This window comes from Oryctolagus cuniculus, chromosome 8 (assembly GCF_051225735.1).
Source record: "Oryctolagus cuniculus isolate XC-2025 breed Fujian yellow rabbit chromosome 8, ASM5122573v1, whole genome shotgun sequence".
Lineage (NCBI taxonomy): Eukaryota > Metazoa > Chordata > Mammalia > Lagomorpha > Leporidae > Oryctolagus > Oryctolagus cuniculus.
Window position 1 is genome coordinate 143057679 of NC_142874.1, and position 19870 is coordinate 143077548.

The following is a 19870-nucleotide window of genomic DNA, read 5'->3' on the forward strand; positions in this document are numbered from 1 at the left end:
CATTTTGTACATATTTTGTATATTTTGGTGTCTAATTAAGCAGGGTAATCCCTAAGTGTCACCAATGCTATGGCACTTTTTCAATCTTTCTTTTTTATTTTTTTTAGGGAATTCCAACCTTTTTCCCCGTCAGGACTTTATGCACTAATATCTGAATCCTCTTGTAACAGAGAAGTGCAGGGTTAAACTATGACACAGGAAGAAAACCACAGCCATACTTGAAAGCACAGCTGTAGCTTGTTTGCATATTACAATTCTACTGGTTTCACTTAGCATATTAATACAGTACATTCTTGGGGGAGGAGGTAAGAGGGCACCAAACACTAACACAAACAACAATAATGCTCTGCCCAGCAGGCAGAATGCTGTGCAGTGACCTTGGGTTGAGGATCAAACAAAAACATAGAACAATAACAGATAACTCCAATTCTCATGAATAATGAGGACAGTGCTATATTTTTGAGAACCACCTTTAACACACAGAAATAAGGCAAAGAAATGTTAGCAATAGATGTGTGAATACAAGAGAAAACACATCCAAAGTGGATTAAAGGAACATGTTTCATCCTAACTAACTCCATCTGTAACAACAATCACTGAATTCCTTTGGCTTTTCAAACCATCACTTGCACAGGTCACTTTATTTCTTGGTCAAACACAGGGGACAGCTCATCTGACTGTGAGAACACGCACTTCGCGTGTTCACTCCAAGTCTGTTCTTATCCTCTTCTTGCCAGTGGCTGAGAGGACTTGCTTTTGGGGTCCTGCACTCCACCTGAGGGCCGAGCCCTGGCCAGAGGAAACAGCCCACAGGAGAGGACACAAGGAAAGAACCGCGTCCCAGGCTCTCAGGAAAACGTGAGGACCCATGAGGGCGACCCTGCCTCAAGTGTTTGCTGTCATCACCTTGGGAAGATGTCTCCCACGTCACGACACGTGATCTGAGCGCAGGGCTTACCCATTCATAGGAGAGCACCCAGCAGCCACGCGCAAGGCCCAGTAGCACGTTGAGGGTGCGCGCGGGCCTCCCGGCCAGCACGTGGGTGGTGGTGTCACAGACCTCCGCTGCCAACGCAAAGCCTTTCAGCTTACTCACGACTTGGATGATGACATTCTGCTTCCTATCACATAACAAGGAAAAGAACAAATCAACAAAATGAATGTGTTTGCTGCACATAAGAACCAGTGTGATTGCACTGAACAATGGAAAAATAACTAGAAACCAAAAATTTCTAATCCATTTTGTTTGTGGTGTTCATGTCGTAATTTCTTTACAATCAATGACTTGAAATTTGCGTAAATTAAAAAAAAAACAAAAAAACAGTAAGCTCTGGACCCGACCTAATCTGTTTTACTAGCTGAGAAAACAGGCCAAGAAGCTGTCAATGGCTGCCCGGGGGCTGCTGGGCTGGTGAAGACAGAGCCAACACCAGAAACCAGACCCCCTGACAACAGCCGAGAGCTCTGCCAACTACACTAATTATTTACTTCTCAGGCGTACTTGAACCAGTATGCACATGGTCAGGACCAAAATTCTCACTTAGTTATTTTGTTCTGAAAATAAAACATTTACTGAGTGTCAAACACACAGCTTTCCTTCTAAAGGAACAAAAACGATTCTTTTAATTAACTCATTAACTTTTAGGGCAAATGTGACAGAGGCTCCTTAATCTTACAAAGCTCAATACTGTTTGTCTTTCGGTCTGTCATTCTCTTAATGCCTTTAAGTATTTTTTATATAAAAAATTCTGTCTAAATTCCTTTCCGAATAACTTACTTTTGCTTTTCTTTCCCTTTTTATAATCTAATACTTTTGGCTCCGACGCATTGCTTCTCTCTGCTGGCAAATTTTGGAAATCACCAATTCAATACAAGGCTGCAAAAGGCTTGCTAAGCCACACTAGAGTTGAGCTAAGAGATGAACGGCTCTCCTGTCCAGAAGTTTCAAGGGGAAGGGGGCGTCACCGGCCACGCTCATCCAGGCTGCCTCTGCCACTCCTCCTCCCAGGCACCTGCTGCTTAGCCCCCCTCTCTACCCATCCCGGGCAAGTCCATCTGAGGACCTCGGTGGTTTCTTAATCTGTAGAATCAAATGGTTGAGCTACGTCTCAGTGTGCAATTACTAGTGAATCCCTAGGGAAGGGAAGATGGATGAGTCAACATCCAGGGCCCTCAGCACCTCAACCAGGGAATAGCTGCTCTTTGGTGTCGTGAAAATCAGTAAATCTGGGGAGAAAATAAGACAAAAGAAAGCAAAATTCAAAGGAAAAAGAAGTAAATGCCTCTAAAGGAGACGATCCCTCGAGACGAACCCTCTGGCAGCTGCCAGTCATTGGCAGGATGTGCTATGCTAACGAATGTATGCAGTCAGAATATCCACACTGAGTTCTCAAGGGCCTTTGAGAAGAATAAAGACCAAGACAAAAACATGCCTAAACCAAAGATTTTTCTTTCCCAACTCTTGAATGAGTAAGTACCTAGCTATTTTTTTTTTTTTTTTTTTGAACAGGCAGAGTTAGACAGTGAGAGAGAGAGAGAGACAGAGAGAAAGATCTTCCTTTTTCCGTTGGTTCACCCCCAAGTGGCCGCTACGGCCAGTGCATTGCAGCTGGCGCGCTGCACTGATCTGAAGTCAGGAGCCAGGTGCTTCCTCCTGGTTTCCCAAGTGTGCAGGGCCCAAGCACTTTGGCCATCCTCCACTGCACTCCCGGGCCACAGCAGAGTGCTGGACTGGAAGAGGAGCAACTGGGACAGAATCCAGCGCCACAACCGGGATTAGAACCTGGGATGCCGCAGGCAGAGGATTGGCCTAGTGAGCAGTGGCGCCGGCCAGTACCTAGCTATTAATGCTCACTTCAATCTAAGGGAGAGATCCAGCTCCCTGCTGATGCACCTGACAAAGCCGTGGAAGATGGCCCAAGTGCTTGGGCCCCTGCAACCTACATGGGAGACCGGATGGAGTTCCAGGATTTGGCTTTGGCCTGGACCAGCCACAATGCCTGTGACCTTTTGGTGAGTGAATCAGCAGATAGAAGAGCTCTCTGTGTCTCTCCTTCTCTCTTAACTCCACCTTTCAAATAAAAAATAATATATTTTTTTAAAAAATTAGAGGGCAAATAGACCTTAAAAATACCCATATTCAATATCCATTTATTTATATTTTTAATATATTTCATAACACAGTTACAGAAACTGAGCTTTCTTTTCCCTACCTAATGCAGAGTCTGAATTTCCAATCCATTTCTTGTCTTTTCTTTTTTTTTTTTTAAGATTTATTTATTTGAAAGGCAGAGTTACAGAGAGAGATGCAGAGGCAGAGAGAGAGAGAGGCCTTCCATCCATTGGTTCACTCTCCAAACGGCTGCAACAACCAGAGCTGGTCTTGTCAGAAGCAGAACCAGGAGCTTCCTCCAGCCAGGTCTCTCACATAGGTGCAGGGACCCAAGCACTTGGGCCATCTTCCGTTGCTTTCCCAGGTGCAAAGCAAGGAGCTGGACCACAAGTGGAGCAGCCAACACTCGAGCCACTGCCTGTACGTTATGCTGGCATTGCAGGCAGCAGCTTCACCCTCTATGCCACAACCCTGGTTGCCAATCTTTTCATTTTCAAACCACAGGCAGGGAGAGCGTCCTGGCGCTGAGAGTGTCCTACGCAGGCACTGATTTTGAAGCACTTTTTATGGGAGTGTCCCAGTGTTTTGGTGAATGTCCTAAAAACTTAAAACCTATGATTGATAATAAAAATCTTGGTTTTCCCCTTAAAACGGGAATCCAAAACTTGTTAAAAAGAATATAGTACCGTATTTTTGTTGGATGTTCTCAAGTGTGTTAAGTATTTAAGAAAGATGATAAGAGCATGCCAACAAGCTATTAACCCTTCCACAAACTGTGCGGATAGCTGCTTCACACAGCTTCTGAGCACTTCCCACCACCATGTTTCTTTAAGGCCTTTAAGGGAAACGTCCCACCAGCGTTGCTCCATGTATTGAACATTCATGGAGTGAGGGTGGTGGGCAAGCAAAGGAGCAGTAAAAATCATACACAAGCGCTTATTGCTGTCTAAGTGAGCACCGACTGCTTTTAGCAAAGAACTCTACGTTTAAACACATTCTGAATTTTCAGTGATCTTCTAACGCAGATACGAATGACACAGAGCAAAAGGGATACAGTTCAGAACTACGAATGGCCTGAAAGTACACAGAACTACAGGACATGAGAGAAAAGCCTGAAATTTTACATTGAATAATAGAAAGTTATCAAAACAATGAGTACTTACTCAGATGGCATGCTTGTCATGACTAATGTTCTTGTTGGCTAGAGATTTCAAAAGAGAAGGAACAAAAAACAGTCAAACATATGAAAAATATTTTTCCCACAGAAATAAACTTTAATAAGTTTTTTGAAAAGTTATTATCACTTAAAAAATAAACATTTAAGCATATATCAAAGACAAAAACCTTTATATTCCTGGAAAAAAAGAACCCAAGAGATGGAAATCCAAATACTAGTACCAAACGAATCTAAAACAACACAGACACGAGGCAGAAGAACAAATAAATATTTCCCCCGAAGTCTGCTCTGCCAGTCACCTGCTGGACTGCTGAGCACGCGGACGTGTTGACGGACCTGTGAGGAGAGGTAAGAATGGCATTTCCTGGGGCTCTTGGGCAGCCACATCCTGGCCTCAGACATGAGTGTGCAGTAGAGGCTGTGCTTCTGGCTTATGGGCCAAGCAAACCCTCATACACAGAAGCATCAGACTCATTTACTGTGTTGGCAACTAGAGTTGTATACTTACGCAAGAAATGCACTGACAGGAAATTGAAATGCTATGGAATACAGAATATGAACGCCCTCTAATTCTACCAGCCAGAAATGATTTGGTCATATATTCAGTCAAATGTTAATTCTTCGGGTATATGTATATATGTGTGTATATATTATATATATGTATATATATATTTAAAAACAAAAATGAATTCATATTACTCTTGTACTTTGGTAATTCACACAAGATACTTCAAATGCAACCCACTGCATATTAGAATGGTTAATTACTGGATACTCGCTCATGTCTTGAACAGTCAACATGAAATAAATGAGAACAAAAGGCATTCAATGGGCTGCAGGCTGACAAACATGAGAGACATGAAGGGCTATGTTCTATCCAACACGAGTGCTCGTGGGGAAGATGGAAAGGTAAACAGTCACAGAAATCCAAGGATGACAGGTGAGCTAACGACGCCTGCTTCCCTGTGCTCTCAGTTATCCCTCCAGAGTACTCTGCCTTTGACTCTTAACTTCTGAGACCAAAAACAGAACAGCATAGCACAGCTCTCTAGGCTACGCCTGGAGACAAAGCCCTCACCTGGGAATCTCTAATCATCAAATCAGATTCTGATCGAAACCTAATCCTGCTCTTCTACCTTGATTGAAAAACTACACAGGCCCAGTGATGTGACCAGCCCCAAATGGCTCCGCAGAACCTTCCAAAAGAATGCCGTTGGCTTCCACATGTGGGAGCTACCCATCTCTAACACCAGGCAAAGAAAATAGTCGACTACTACATGACTTCTCTGATACAAGGCTGCTTCTCCAAGACTTTGGATTGCTTCTCTCCTTTACCTATTCTCACTCCCAGTATGATCTCTCATGCAGCTTTGTGGCTTCAAATACCAGACACAGGCTGACAATTCCCAATCTCATTTCTCTACACAAACCTAATCCCTGACCTTCAGACTCTGTCTACTTGTCATTGGCAGTCTAGTAAGGATCTTAAAACTAACATGTCCCAAACTAAACAAAAATAAATAGACAAGACCCAAATTGGGACACAAGTAGTAAAACTATTTTGATGAGAAGATTTTATACACAGAAATCCCTGAGGAATCTAACAAACCATGTTAGAATAAACTTAACAAAGCTGTGAATATAAAATCAACACACAAAAATCAGCTGTATTTGTGTGAATTAGTAATGAAGAATCTGAAAAGGAAATTAAACAAATTCCATTTATAATAGCATCAAAAATATACTTAATTAAGGAGGCACAAAATTTGTACTCCAAAATTAATGTAGCTTAAGGGTACACACTGTGGAGCAGCGAGTTAAACCACCACCTGGTAATACCTGCATCTCCTATCACGGTGCCAGTTGAAGTCCTGGCTCTCACACTTTCATTCCCGCTTCCTGCTAATGCATTCTTGGTCACAGTGAATGATGGCCCAAGTATCTGGGTTCCACTCCACTCCCTGCAACCAGGAGACCTGAATAGAGTTCTAAGTTCCAAGCTTTGGGCCTGGGCTGGCTCCAACTGTTGTGGGCATTTAGGGAATGAACCAACAGATGAGAAGTGTCTATCTCTCTCTGCCTTTCAAAAAAAACATGGACAAACTTTTTTTTTTTTGACAGGTAGAGTTACAGACAGTGAGAGAGAGACACAGAGAGCAAGGTCTTCCTTCTGTTGATTCATCCCCCAAATGGCCACAACGGCCGGAGCTTCGTTGATCCGATGGCAGGAGCCAGGTGCTTCTCCTGGTCTCCCATGGGGTGCAGGGCCCAAGCACTTGGGCCATCCTCCACTGCTATCCCAGGCCACACAGCAGAGTGCTGGACTGGAAGAGGAGCAACCAGGACTAGAATCAGCACCCATATGGGATGTCGGCGCCGCAGGAAGAGGATTAACCTAGTGCACCAAGGCACTGGCGCATGGACAAACTTTTTTTTTTAAAGAGGTTGTTGAAATAAACTTTTTTAAAAATTAAGAAATGTAAAATGACCTGAATAAATGAAAAGATACCCTGTGTTCATGTGTTAGAAGACATAATATTGTTAAGATTATGGTACTACCCTAAACAACATACAGATTAAATACAATCCATATCAAATTATCAATGTGTTTTTTGGGGGTAGAAATGGAGAAATCCATCCTAAAACTCATATGAAATCCCAAGGAATTCAGAATAGTCAGTCTGAAAGATGAGCAACAAAACTGGAGGACTCATAATTCCCAACTTCAAAACTGTATGGTCCAGGCATAATATACAGACCAGAGCAGCAGCACTCAGAGTCCAAAATGGACAGCTGCATCTATAGCCAAGATCACTCAATGGTAAAGAACAGTCTCCTACAAATGGCACTTAGAAAACTGATATTGATAGGCAAAAGAATGAATGTAGATCTTTGCCTTATATGATATACAAAAATTAACTCAAAATAGATAAAAACAAAAGTGTTGATGAGGGTTGCAGGAGTTGGAAACCTCGTACACTGATGGTGAGAATGTAACATGGAACAAGCATCATGGAAAACTGTTTGGCAGTTCCTCAAAAAGCTAAACACAGATATTCCATAAGATGAGCAATCCTAATTCCAGATAGATAACAAAAAAAAAAAATCCTGGAATAGGGACTCAGATACGTGTACATGAATCTTCATAGCAGCATTATTCACAAAAGTCAAAAAATGGCAACAGTCTGTTTGGGTTCATTTTGTGCTACTATAACTGATTACCAGAGATTGAATAAATTATAAAAAAAATTATTTCTCTTAGTTCTAGAGGCGAGGATGTCCAATATCGAAGTGCACGTCGTAATTAACCCAGGAAGCTCCTGGGAAGATCACACTTACTGATGCCTGCAACACACACAGAAAGGGATTTTTTAGAAAATGAGAGAGTTGATTGATGAAGAAATGGATAAATACCTGATAAATATGGCAAGAATGCTAACAGCTGTCAAATCAGGGTTGGAGAAGAAAAATGTGAAATGTGAGTACTTTCAGTGTTTACCACTTGTACACTTCGAGGATATTTGATGCTTGGCGGCTAATGTCTGAGCTATTTAACAACTCCAAGTTGTAGAAAACTGATAGTAGTAATTCTTGTTTATAGAAATGCAATATCTGCCCAATGGAAGTTCAACTGACTTCCCTTTCCCACTAGGGAAAAAGCCAGTTTGGAATTTATTAACAAATCTACTTCAGTACTTCTGACAATCTATCAGTGTGCCTGCTGTTTCAATTCTCCTTCGAACAGCACATAACTGCTATCTAGTTTCTTCCTTAATAAAGAAGGAAAATGGAATATTTGACTTATATTCATCTTACATTAGGACAAGAATATGATACCTTAAAGAAGTCATTTTTTAACAGTTTTGAGGGGCTTCTACTGAGAAGCCTAACAGCTCCATCTGATCATCAGAGAAGCGCATTCCACAAACGGCCCAAGCCCAAGCTTATGTACCCCTTCACTGGTGTCTAGAGGTGAATTCCAAGTGGCAACAGAACCTCATCGGCTCTCTGCTTCTCTAGTTTCAATTTTCATCTCTACTGTTGTTTCTGCTTTGTTTCATTTACAGATAAACTGGTTCCCCACTACTAGAAGAAACGCTTGGGAGTTTCACTGAATGCTGTGATCTCTTGATGTTCTATATAAATGAATTAACAGATCCCAGAGATATGGTGTCGTTTGGATAAGAGATAATAGACAACTTACTTTGTTAGACTTTTTCAATTTTTAAATTCAACTAAATTTGGCCCGAGAATGCCTCTGTACTTTGAGTCCTTATGTAATGAACTGCAATATAACTAAGTATGTAAATTGAAAGATTTAGAAGTAAAATTTAAAAAAAAATGCTAATTTATCTGAAAGGCAGAGAGTTAGAGAGAGAGAGAGAATCAATTTTCCATCAGCTGGTTCACTAAGAAATAGCCACAACAGCAGGGCCTGGGCCACGCTGAAGCCCGGAGCCTGGAACTCCATCTGGGTCCCCCAGGTAGGTGGCAGGAGCTCAAGTACTTGGGCCATCTTCTGCAGCTTCCCCCTCAGCAGGGAGCTGGGTTGGAAACCAAGTGCTGGGGCTCAAACTTGGCATTCATTTGGGAAGCTGGCATCACAGGCAGCAGCTTAACCCACTGTGCCACAACACCAGCCCTAAAACTATACTTCTTACTTAACAAGTAGCTAACTCTCAGCCAGTCACACCAGCCAAGCTGCAGTGAGCCAAAGGTGGACAACTGCAAGGTCATGTTCAAACAACCAGAGAAGCCATGTCTGCGCTTCATTTCTGTTTTCCATCCACAAAGGCTGTCTGTCCTTACTGCAGAGCAGAACTCCCTGAGTCTCGTACATTTCTCAGGACTATCTCATTCCTGCGTTGTTCTTTGCTCAGTTAAACTCTGTCTAAAGTTTTTAGGTTAACAGGTTGCTGTCAGAAGTGAGATGAAAAGCTGACCTCCCCTCCCCTGCCCCTAGGAGTACCAAGACCAAGCAAAGGTGTCTGCCAGGGCCCACTGTGCCCAGTCACGTCTCACAGCAACCGGGACATAGGTAAGACTGCCGACTGCCTTTGGAGTGGAGCTGCAAGGACTTGTGTTTTAAACTGAGTTTACTCGAGCAATTTTTAGCCTGGATTGGGTTCAAGATTGGATCCAGTTAGAGGCCTCAAATGTCTAAGTCAGAAGAAAATGGGCTAGGTTTAGTAGGTAATAAGGTTAGGAGAATAAGGGGATAGCTGGCTTACATGAACCCAAGGAATCTGGAACTCCCTATTCTTGGAACCTGTTCTTCTTGAGATAATGGGTCAATCTTACTCACAAAACAAAACAAAATGAAACCTTACAGTGGCCTCTGGGGAGGTTTTTAGCAAAAACAAAATTGCTAATCTATGGAATGAATTAAGAAAAAAAAAAAGGGACAATGCTAAATGCAACAGGAACAATGGGATGTGTTTTTTAAGATGAAATAAAATCATAAGTAACTGACTGATGGCAAAAAGTGTTTTATGGTTGACAAATCTGATCAAAACTACCCTCCTAGTTCTACTATGAATTTACTCATCTTTTTACTTAGTTACTCTTCCACCTCAAAGATGAGTAAATAGGAGCCTCTTCCAGGTCTCCCACGTGGGTGCAGGGGCCCAAGCACTTGGGCCATTTTCCACTGCTTTCCCAGGCCACAGCAGAGAGCTGGATTGGAAGTAGAGCAGCTGGAACTCAAACTAAAGCCCATATGGGATGCCAGCACCGAAGGTGGCAGCTTTACCTGCTTTGCCACAGCGCGCGTCCCCAGATTCTGCTTCTTAACCACATTTTCATGTTGGTCAAAATCTGAAGCTCAAACAGCAGAGCAGCATGATACAGGATTTTTAAGCCCTGTTCCTTTCTGAGATCCACTCTGATCTCCATAATCCAGTTAAAAACACAAGCTCCGTTGGAAGACTGCCTATTTTTAGCTATTTTCAGCCATTTTGTTAAAACACATTTATATCTGTAAAGGAAATCTCAATTTTATAAGGGTGTCTCCTTTTCTGCCTCTAAACTGCTACAAACTTTCACAATGAAGAAGGTAGAGACTTAAGTCTGGAAAGCTCCTCCCCTAACCATATTGTCTTCACTGGCCTTCCTATTTCAGCATGTCTTTATCTGAACAGACAATGGTATGTAGACCTAAAATCCAAGTTCTACAGCTATGATATATAAGTGTTCTGCTTGGTTTTACCTAAAATCCTCACTTTGGAAATGAAAACCCAGAGTGAAAAAATGTTAGATGGTAATAAAAGCAGAATGAATAAAAACAGAGTGATGGGGTCAATGTAAAGGTTTTAATACAATACCACTGGAGACTGGGTGCAGGTACTCCGTGAACATGACGGGGTCCCAAGCCAGTCCACTCTGCTTACTCCAACTTGGAGAAATGTAAAAGAGAAAACGACTTGATAATGAGCAACCTAACAAGTACTGTGGGCAATCATACAGCAGGTCCATAAGAAAACCACAGGGGTCCATTCACAGGACACCCCTTGCCAGAGGGGGTAAAATGCTGAGAGGTCTCCAGAGTAAATGGACTCGGGGGAGAGATGAATGGGTCCTCAGGACTGTCTGGATGTGCAGGACTTCCGGCTTCCTCAGCGGTCCTAGGAGTTCATCTCCAGAGGAAAGATGACATTTGAGTTGCTTTTGTAGGATCTGTCTCAGACAGATGAAGGAACACCAAAGAAGACTCAGCCTGCATTTTGCTATTTTTCAAGCACCTTCACCTCCAAGAACTCAACAAACCAAAGAAACTGCTTCAGTGGCTACCTTTGCAGCATAAGCAATTCAAGCGTAACTGTTAAGAACAAGTAAATACGGTGAAAGTAAATAACACAAAGATCTACAACTGAACTTGTCACATTTCAAAAATCCTTTTCAGTAACTTCAGTTAAATCTTAAAGTTCTATTATGTTAAAAATAAATAATATCCAACTATTCTGGATAAGAAATATTCAGCCTGTTCAGAATTTAAAATTCTAATTAATATATTATAAGCAAACTAGAAATGACACAGGAAAACAACTCCATTGGTGAGAAAAGCAAGATATGTTTAAGTGAAGCTATAAGATGTTTTAGTTAACAGAAAAAAGAGGGACTTTTGTCCTAAAATAGAATGGTAAATTGTTCTGAAATGAGAAGAGGTAAAGTATAAGGGAAATAACCGAAATGGTATAAGAAAGTTGTAGAACTGTGGAAGATCAATCCTGTGGAGGGAATTTGATGTTTGATCAAACTAGCTAAGAGGACAGAGGAATTACTACATTTTTTAAGACTTATTTACATATTTGAAAGGCAGAGTGAGCAATAAAGAGGGAGACTCTATAGAAAAAGATTTTTGCTGAATCACTCCCCAGATGGCCACAAGGCTCGGCCAGGCTGAAACCAGGGGCCAAAACCTATGAGTTTCCGAAGTGGGTATCAGGGACCTAATCACTTGGGCCCTCTTCCGCTGCCTTCCCAGGTATATTAGCAGGGAGCTGGATTGGGAGTAGAGCAGCTGCAACTCAAACCAGCACTCCGTTACGGGATGCACCACAATGTCAGCTTGAAATTACTAAGTATTTATAAAACTTAACCATTAATATTAAAGATACACTGATGGAAAACTGGAATCTGGTCCCCTACATTAAAACAACATAGTTTCCTGGGGACAGCACTGTGGCATAATATGTTAAGCATCTGCCTGTGGTGCTGGTATCCTATGTGGGCACTGGTTTGAGTCCTGGCTGCTCCACTTCCAATCCAGCTCTCTGCTATGCCCTGGAAAGCTGCAGAAGATGGCCCAAGTCCTTGGGGCCCTGCACCCATGTGGGAGACCCCGAAGAAGCTCCTGGCTTCAGATCAGCCCAGCTCTGGCTATTGTAGTCATTTGAGGAGTAATTATTGGATGGAAGACCTCTGTCTCTCCCTCTGTCTATAACTCTGCCTCTCAATTAAAATAAATCTTTAAAAAAGACAGTTTTTCCTTGGAGCATCAATCTGTTCTTCCTAGGAACTTCTGAAAGGTTTCTCTTCATCTTTTAGGTAACTGGTTCAGGAAACAAAGATTTTGCGCACATCAGGGTGATTTCTCATGTTTCATGTTGTCCACAGATCTTTCTTGTTTTAAGATTTATTTTATTTATTTGAAAGGCAGTTCCGGGGTGTGGGATGTGGGGAAGAGACAGAGCAGAGACAGGTCTTCCATCCGCTGGTTCACTCCCCAAAGGGATACAATGGCTAGGACTGGCCCAGGCAGAAGCCAGGAGCCAGAAGCCTTTTCCAGGTCTCCCGTGTGAGTGCAGGGGCCAAGCACTTGGGCTAACATCCATTGCCTACCCACGTGCATTAGCGAAGTTAGATTAGATGTGCAGCAGCCAGGGCTCAAACTGGCACTCAGATATAGGGGACCAGTATGGCAAGCAATGGCTTAATCTGCTGTACTCCAAACGTATCACCTTGTTATAGCCATGACTGCAAATTAACTCTTAGATTTGTGAAATAGGCCATTGGAAATTCTTAAAAGGATTCATCTCTCTTTTTATAAAGGAGGATACTAACTAACTGGACTTATTTGATATGCTAAATTGTATAGGAAGCATTGTTTAAAAACAAAGGACGAAGGCCAGGGCTGTGGCAAAGCCCGTAAAGCCACCACCTGCAGTGCCCACATCCTGTATGAGTGCTGGTTTGAAACCTGGATGCTCCATTTCTGATCCAGCTTTCTGCTATGGCCTGGAAAAACAGGATGACCCAAGTGGTCGGGCCCCTGGACCCACGTGGGAGACCTAGAAGAAGCTCCAGGCTCCTGGCTTCAGATTGGTCCAGCTCTGGTTGTCGCGGCCATTTGGGAAGTGAACCAGCAATTTCCTTGGAATTTAGTTCACTCTTGTTCTGCCTGGTTGGTTTCATAAAACTAATCTCTCTGCCTCTGCCTTTCAAATAAATAAATAAAATAATAATAAAAAGAACAAATGATGCCAGGGCCTATGCTGCATCATAGTAGGTTAAACCTCAACCTGTGGCACTGGCATCCCATATGGGCACTGGTTCAAGTCCCAGCTGCTCCACTTCCAATCCAGTTTTCTGTTAATGTGCCTGGGAAAGTAGCAGAAGATGGCCCATGTCCTTGGGCCCCTGCACATACATGAGAGACCCGGAAGAAGCTCGTGGCTCCAGATCGGCTCAGCTTCAGCCGTTGTGGCCATTTGGGGAGTGAACCAGTGGATGGGAGACCTGTCTCTCCCTCTCTGTCTGTAATGCTGCCTCTCAAATAAATAAATCAATCTTTAAAAAGTATAAATAAAAATAAGTGATGGTAAAACTTTTTTGATTTGTAAGAACGTGTCTGCACTATATGTTCCAGAAACTACATGAAATTCCTAAAATCTGATCACATCCTTGGGTTGGGTATGAATTCTCAGAGCTCTAATGAAGAAACTAATTAGTTTTATGAAACCAACCAAGCAGAACAAGAATGAACTAAATACCAAGGAAATTCTTGGGCAAGTTTTCATGCTAAGTCAGCCAGTACTGAAACTGTTAAGATACACAATTGGAATGAACTTCATAAGATGATCCAAGTCAAAGTACCTAGGATAATTTATTTAAAAAACAGTCCCATGCACGTGGATCACAGAAGCAAAAGGAGATAAATCCAACATTAACTATAACCTCAGGGAGGGCTTGGATGGCCACTGAGTCCTTCCCAAGTCCTTGCTTATGTTATGAAAAGTGTTTATTCTGCTACTCATTACAGAGTAGACAAAAATAGTTCAAATTATGAAAAAATATTGCTGTGGTTATTGTTCTAGAATTGCTGAAAAGGTTTATAACCAACGTTTGGTTTGTCAAACTCATAATCCTAAGGAAACAATTAAAATTTTAAATCGTATGTTTCTGCTACCTGATGAACCATTTGAATATTTACCCAGAGATTTAATTAAATTGCCACCTTCATTGTGACATAAATTAGTTCTTGTAATAATCCATGTTTTCTGGTTTGACAGAAGCTTCCATGCAGAGTGGCTAATACAGCAATAGCAGCTGGAAGGTTATTCAACATCTACGGTTCCTTTATAGGCCACAGTAACACAGGGACTCATTTCACTGGGCAAGTCATAAAGCGAGTAAGTGAGGTGTAACACACCGTTTGGTCGACCTCAGTCTTCAGAAAAGGCTGCAAGGACTAATGGCATCTTAAAACTGAAACCAGCACAGTCACCTGGGTCAACCGGATTGAACTGGCTAAACACACAACTGTCAATCTTGACGACAATCAGGTCTACCCCTGATGGCAGACGTTTAGGTGGCCCCTTGCCAGACGGTCACTAGGAAGACTGTGCTCTTGGTAACATTACCTCACATGTCTCTTGCTCTCCTGAGCTCAGATCGGGCTAACTGCTACAAGGCTTTCATATGCAACACCAAGGTCGACTGGCACTAAGCAAAGTTTTCAGGAGCCGGCTACTGAAGACAAACTTTTCATGATTTCGCCCTAGAGACCGCATTGCTGTAAATGACAACAGAGGGGCCAGCATTGTGGTGTAGCCACCACCTGCAACACCGGCATCCTGTGTGGGTGCTGCTTCCAGTCCTGACTGCTGTGCTGCCATTACAGCTGTCAGTGCACCTGGGAAAGCAGTGGAAAATGGCCCAACTGCTTGGGTTCCCCTTCCATCCACGTGGGAGACTCCTGGTTTCTTCCCGGCTTCAGTCTGGCCCTTCCCTGACTATTGTGGTCATTTGGGGAGTGAACCAATGGATGGAAGATCTCTCTCTTTCTATAACTCTGCCTTCAAATAAACAAACATTGTCTTTGAACCCCCTGGAAGGGACCATGTCAAGTTCTTCTCACCACATGTCCCACAGTGAAATGTCAGAGTCTCCCTTGAACCATCGGTCCACATTCCACCTCAAAAGGTGCACTCCAGATTCTTGGAACTGAAAAGTGAGGCATGGCCACTTCTCAGAAGCTGCTGGCATCCTAGAAGTGGACAGGTATCCCAAAATCATGGGTCAAGATTTGCCACCACTACAGGCTTATGCTTCACAATTCATTTCCTATCAACCTAATCCTTTCCTTTCTCTTACAGGAAAACCCACAGGACCATATACCAGGTGTGGATAGTTTTAGCTAAAGGTTATGCTCTAGCAGAAAAAAAAAATAGAAAAGAAAAAGAAAAACAACCCACGGTAAAGATCATTTGTTTATGAAGATAAGTTTTCACTAAGGGAGCATTCCCATGGGAATTCTGGGGATCTCATATTGGTAGTAGTGGCCCACTGAAAGTGTGGAATTTATTCAGGTTTCTGAGGAATCTCCAGACAGACTTCCATAGTGGCTTTACCAGTTTGCATTCCCACCAACAGTGGGTTAGTGTCCCTTTATCCCCACATCCTTGCCAGCATCTGTTTGTAGATTTCTGCATGTGAGCCATTCTAACCGGGGTGAGGTGGAACGTCATTGTGGTTTTGATTTGCATTTCCCTGATTGCTAGTGATCTTGAACATTTTTTCATGTGCCTATTGGCCATTTGGATTTCCTATTTTGAAAAATGTCTATTGAGGTCCTTGGCCCATCTGTTAAGTGGGTTGTTTGTTTTGTTGTTATGGAGTTTCTTGATCTCTTTGTGGCTGCTGGTTACTAACCCTTTATCTGTTGCATAGCTTGCGAATATGTTTTCCCATTCTGTCGGTTGCCTCTTCACTCTCCTGTTTCTTTTGCAGTACAGAAACTTCTCAGTTTGATGCAATCCCAAATGTTAATTTTGGCTTTGACTGCCTGCACCTCCAGGGTCTTTTCCAGGAAATCTTTGCTGGTGCCAATATCTTGAAGGGTTTCTCCAATGTTCTCTAATCATTTGATGGTGTCGGGTTGTAGATTTAGGTCTTTAATCCACGTTGACTGGATTTTTGTGTAAGGTGTAAGGTAGGGGTCTTGCTTCATGCTTCTGCACGTGGAAATCCAGTTTTCCCAGCACCATTTATTGAATAGACTGTCCTTGCTCCAGGAATTGGTTTTAGATCCTTGATCAAATATAAGTTGGCTGTAGATGTTTGGATTGATTTCTGGTGTTTCTATTCTGTTCCACTGGTCTATCCATCTGTTTCTGTACCAGTACCATGCTGTTTTGATAACAACTGCCCTGTAGGATGTCCTGAAATCTGGTATTGTGATGCCTCCGGCTTTGTTTTTGTTGTACAAAATTGCTTTAGCTATTCGAGGTGTCCTTTGTCTCCACATGAATTTCAGCATCATTTTTTCTAGATCTGAGAAGAATGTCTTTGGTATCTTGATTGGTATCGCATTGAATCTGTAAATTGCTTTTGGGAAAATGGACATTTTGATGATGTTGATTCTTCCAATCCATGAGCATGGAAGACTTTTCCATTTTTTGGTATCCTCTTCTATTTCTTTCTTTAAGATTTTGTAATTCTCATTGTAGAGATATTTAACATCCTTGGTTAAGTTTATTCCAAGGTATTTGATTGTTTTTGTGGCTATTGTGAATGGGATTGATCTTAGCAGTTCTTTCCTAGCCGTGGCATTGTCTGTGTATACAAAGGCTGTTGATTTTTGTGCATTGATTTTATATCCTGCTACTTTTCCAAACTCTTCTATGAGTTCCAATAGTCTCATAGTAGAACCCTACCATTCAACCCAGCTATCCCACTCCTTGAATTTACCCAAAGGAAATTAAATTGGGAAACAAAAAAACGGTCTGCACCTTAATGTTTATTGCAGCTCAATTCACAATAGCTAAGACCTGGAATCAACCTAAATGCCCATCAACTGTATACTGGATAAAGAAATTATGGGATATGTACTCTATAGAATACTATACAGCAGTAAAAAAACAATGAAATCTGGTCATTTGCAACAAAATGGAGGAATCTGGAAAACATTACGCTGAGTGAAATAAGCCAGTCCCAAAGGGACAAATATCTTATGTTCTCCCTGATCGGTGACAACTAACCAAGGACCAAAAAGGAAACCTGTTAAAGTGAAATGAACACTATGAGAAACGGTGACTTGATCAGCCCTTGCCCTGTTGATGAACAACTTAATACGTTATCCCTCTTAGTATTTATTTTGTTTGTTCTACTTAATACTATTGGTTGAATTCTGTAATTCATACACAGTTATTCTTAAGTGTTGAAACTTAACTGAAAAGTGATCCCTGTTAAATATAAGAGTGGGAATAAGAGAGGGAAGAGATGTACAATTTGGGACATGTTCAAGCTGACTTGCCCCAAAAGGTAGAGTTAGAAACATACCAGGGGATTCCAATTCAATCCCATCAAGGTGGCATGTACCAATGCCATCTCACTAGTCCAGGTGATCAATTTCTGTTCACAGTTGATCATAATGATAGGACTAAGAGTTAAAGGGATCACATAAACAAGACTAGTGTCTGCAAATACTAACCGATAGAATAAAAAAGGGAGAGAACGATCCAACATGGGAAGCGAGATACTCAGCAGACTCATAGAATGGCAGATGTCCTAAACAGCACTCTGGCCTCAGAATCAGCCCTTAAGGCATGAGGATCTGGCTAAAAAGCCCATGAGAGTATTTCAGGCATGGAAAGCCTGAAAAGACACACTCATGGAAAGACACCCTGGGGAAAAAAAAATGACCTAAATGAAGGATCTCTGTTAGTGAGATCCCAGCGGAAAGAACGGGCCATCAAAGAAGGAGGTACCTTTTGCTGAAGGGAGTAGTGAACCTCCGCTTTGACTATGACCTTGTTTAAATAAGATTGGAGTTGGTGAACTCAAAGGACTTCCATAGCCTGGGCAGCTCATGACAAGAGCCTCGGGTGATTACTGATGTCATAAACAAGAGTGTCAATTGTTAAATCAACAACAGGAGTCACTGTGCACTTACTCCTCATGTAGGATCTCTGTCCTTATGTGTTGTACTATGTGAATTAACGGTATAACTAGCACTCAAACAGTACTTTACACTTTGTGTTTCTGTGTGGGTGCAAACTGCTGAAATCTTTACTTAGTATACACTAAGTTGATTTTCTGTATATAAAGATAATTGAAAATGAATCTTGATGTGAATGGGATGGGAGAGGGAGCGGTAGATGGGAGGGTTGAGGGTGGGAGGGAGGTTATGGTGGGGGGAAAAGCCACTGTAATCCAAAAGCTGTACTTTGGAAATTTATATTAAATAAAAGTTTTTTTTTTTTTTTTAAAAAGATGAAAGGATTTGAGAATTGGCAGATTCAGGAAGTACACCCAGGCCTCCCCCTTTTCCCAGGAAGCACATTCTGAGAGCTTCATGCGAGTGGTGACTTTCTGATATTTGGATAAAATAAACAAGTTTTTCCATGAAGACCCAGAGAAGAATCTAAACCAACAGGCCTTGCTACCTTAGCCGTCACCACCTGTGGTTCATCCTTTCTGCCCTCTGACATTTCTTCACCCTTGATCAAAACCAGAAAAAGGATCAGGCTTCACTGGGTCCTCAGGTCTTCATTTCCTTATGAAGGGTTTCAGGTCACATAAAGCTGAAATTAATCTCCATGACTTCCTCCTTTTTAATTTTTAGACACACTCATGGGCACAAAGAGGACTGAGGACGAGTTTTTCTCACACACACCAACTAGCCAAGATGTAATTAGAAAAACTGTTATGCCAACAGGCCTTGCAATAGAATACCATGTTTGAGAGGGAGGTTCAGTTAATCACACTGGGAAGGTCATCTGGAAGACACTGAGACAGAATTCAAGTAGGGAGCCTGTGCCTAGACATTCCCCCTGGACAACTGATGGCCACTGCCTCAGAGCCCAGCCTTCACAGTTGTTGCACTCAAACTGACAGGGACAGCAGGTGAAATGTGATGCGGGGCTGCTGACCTTGGTTCCTTAGCCTTGGGACAGTAAAAAGCAGAGCTCTGAAAGTCCTGTCTGCCATTACTAATGAAAATGTTCAGACACAAGTTGATCTTGTGATTGTTTAATACTTGGTGACAGTAATGAGTAAGGCAGGAATTCCTGAGGGCATGTGGAGTTGCAGCAGCAAAAGGCAAGGGGAGACATGGGCATCAAAGATGGCCAGGAATAAAGGGCCCGAGTCCCAGGCCCTGAGCACCTGCCAGCAGTGCTGGCCATGGACGCCCAAGATTGGCTTCCACACCCCAGTCCTCTGGTGTGCCTTTGAAAAGAAAACTGCTCAAGGCACTGGTGCTGTAGCCCAGTGGGTTAAGCTGCCAGTTTCAGATATCAGAATCTTGTTATCAGATTACTGGTTTGGGTCCTGGCTACTCTGCTTCCAATCTAGCTCCCTGCTAATGTGCCTGAGAAAGCAGTGGAAGATGGCCCAAGTGCTTGAGCCACTGCCACCCACAGGGAAGATCAGGATGGAGTTCCTGCCTCCAGGCTTTGGGCTGGTCCAGCTCTGACTGTTTCAGGCATTTGGGGGAACAAACCAAATGAAGGATCTCTCTCTGTCACTCTGCCTTTCAAATAAATAAACCTTTAAATAAATAAATAAACTGCTCAAATTGCTTGCATTCAGGGGTAGAGCAGACTCACTCACCACTCTAAGATTAACCCCAAACTCAC

The 19870-nt window shown here is 42.4% G+C and overlaps 1 protein-coding gene across 7 annotated transcripts in view; it reads right to left on the bottom strand.

Moving 5' to 3' along the window:
- The window catches only part of MCPH1 (microcephalin 1), a 248593-nt gene that overhangs the window by 158576 nt on the left and 70147 nt on the right, over nucleotides 1-19870 (bottom strand). For all 7 annotated transcript variants that reach the window (XM_051832685.3, XM_089302827.1, XM_089302829.1 and 4 more), the window contains 2 exons: nucleotides 4276-4313; nucleotides 959-1121 (listed from right to left, as the gene is read on the bottom strand). In XM_051832685.3, the coding sequence (XP_051688645.2) occupies nucleotides 959-1121; nucleotides 4276-4313 (201 nt within the window). The remainder of the gene's footprint in view (nucleotides 1-958; nucleotides 1122-4275; nucleotides 4314-19870) is intronic.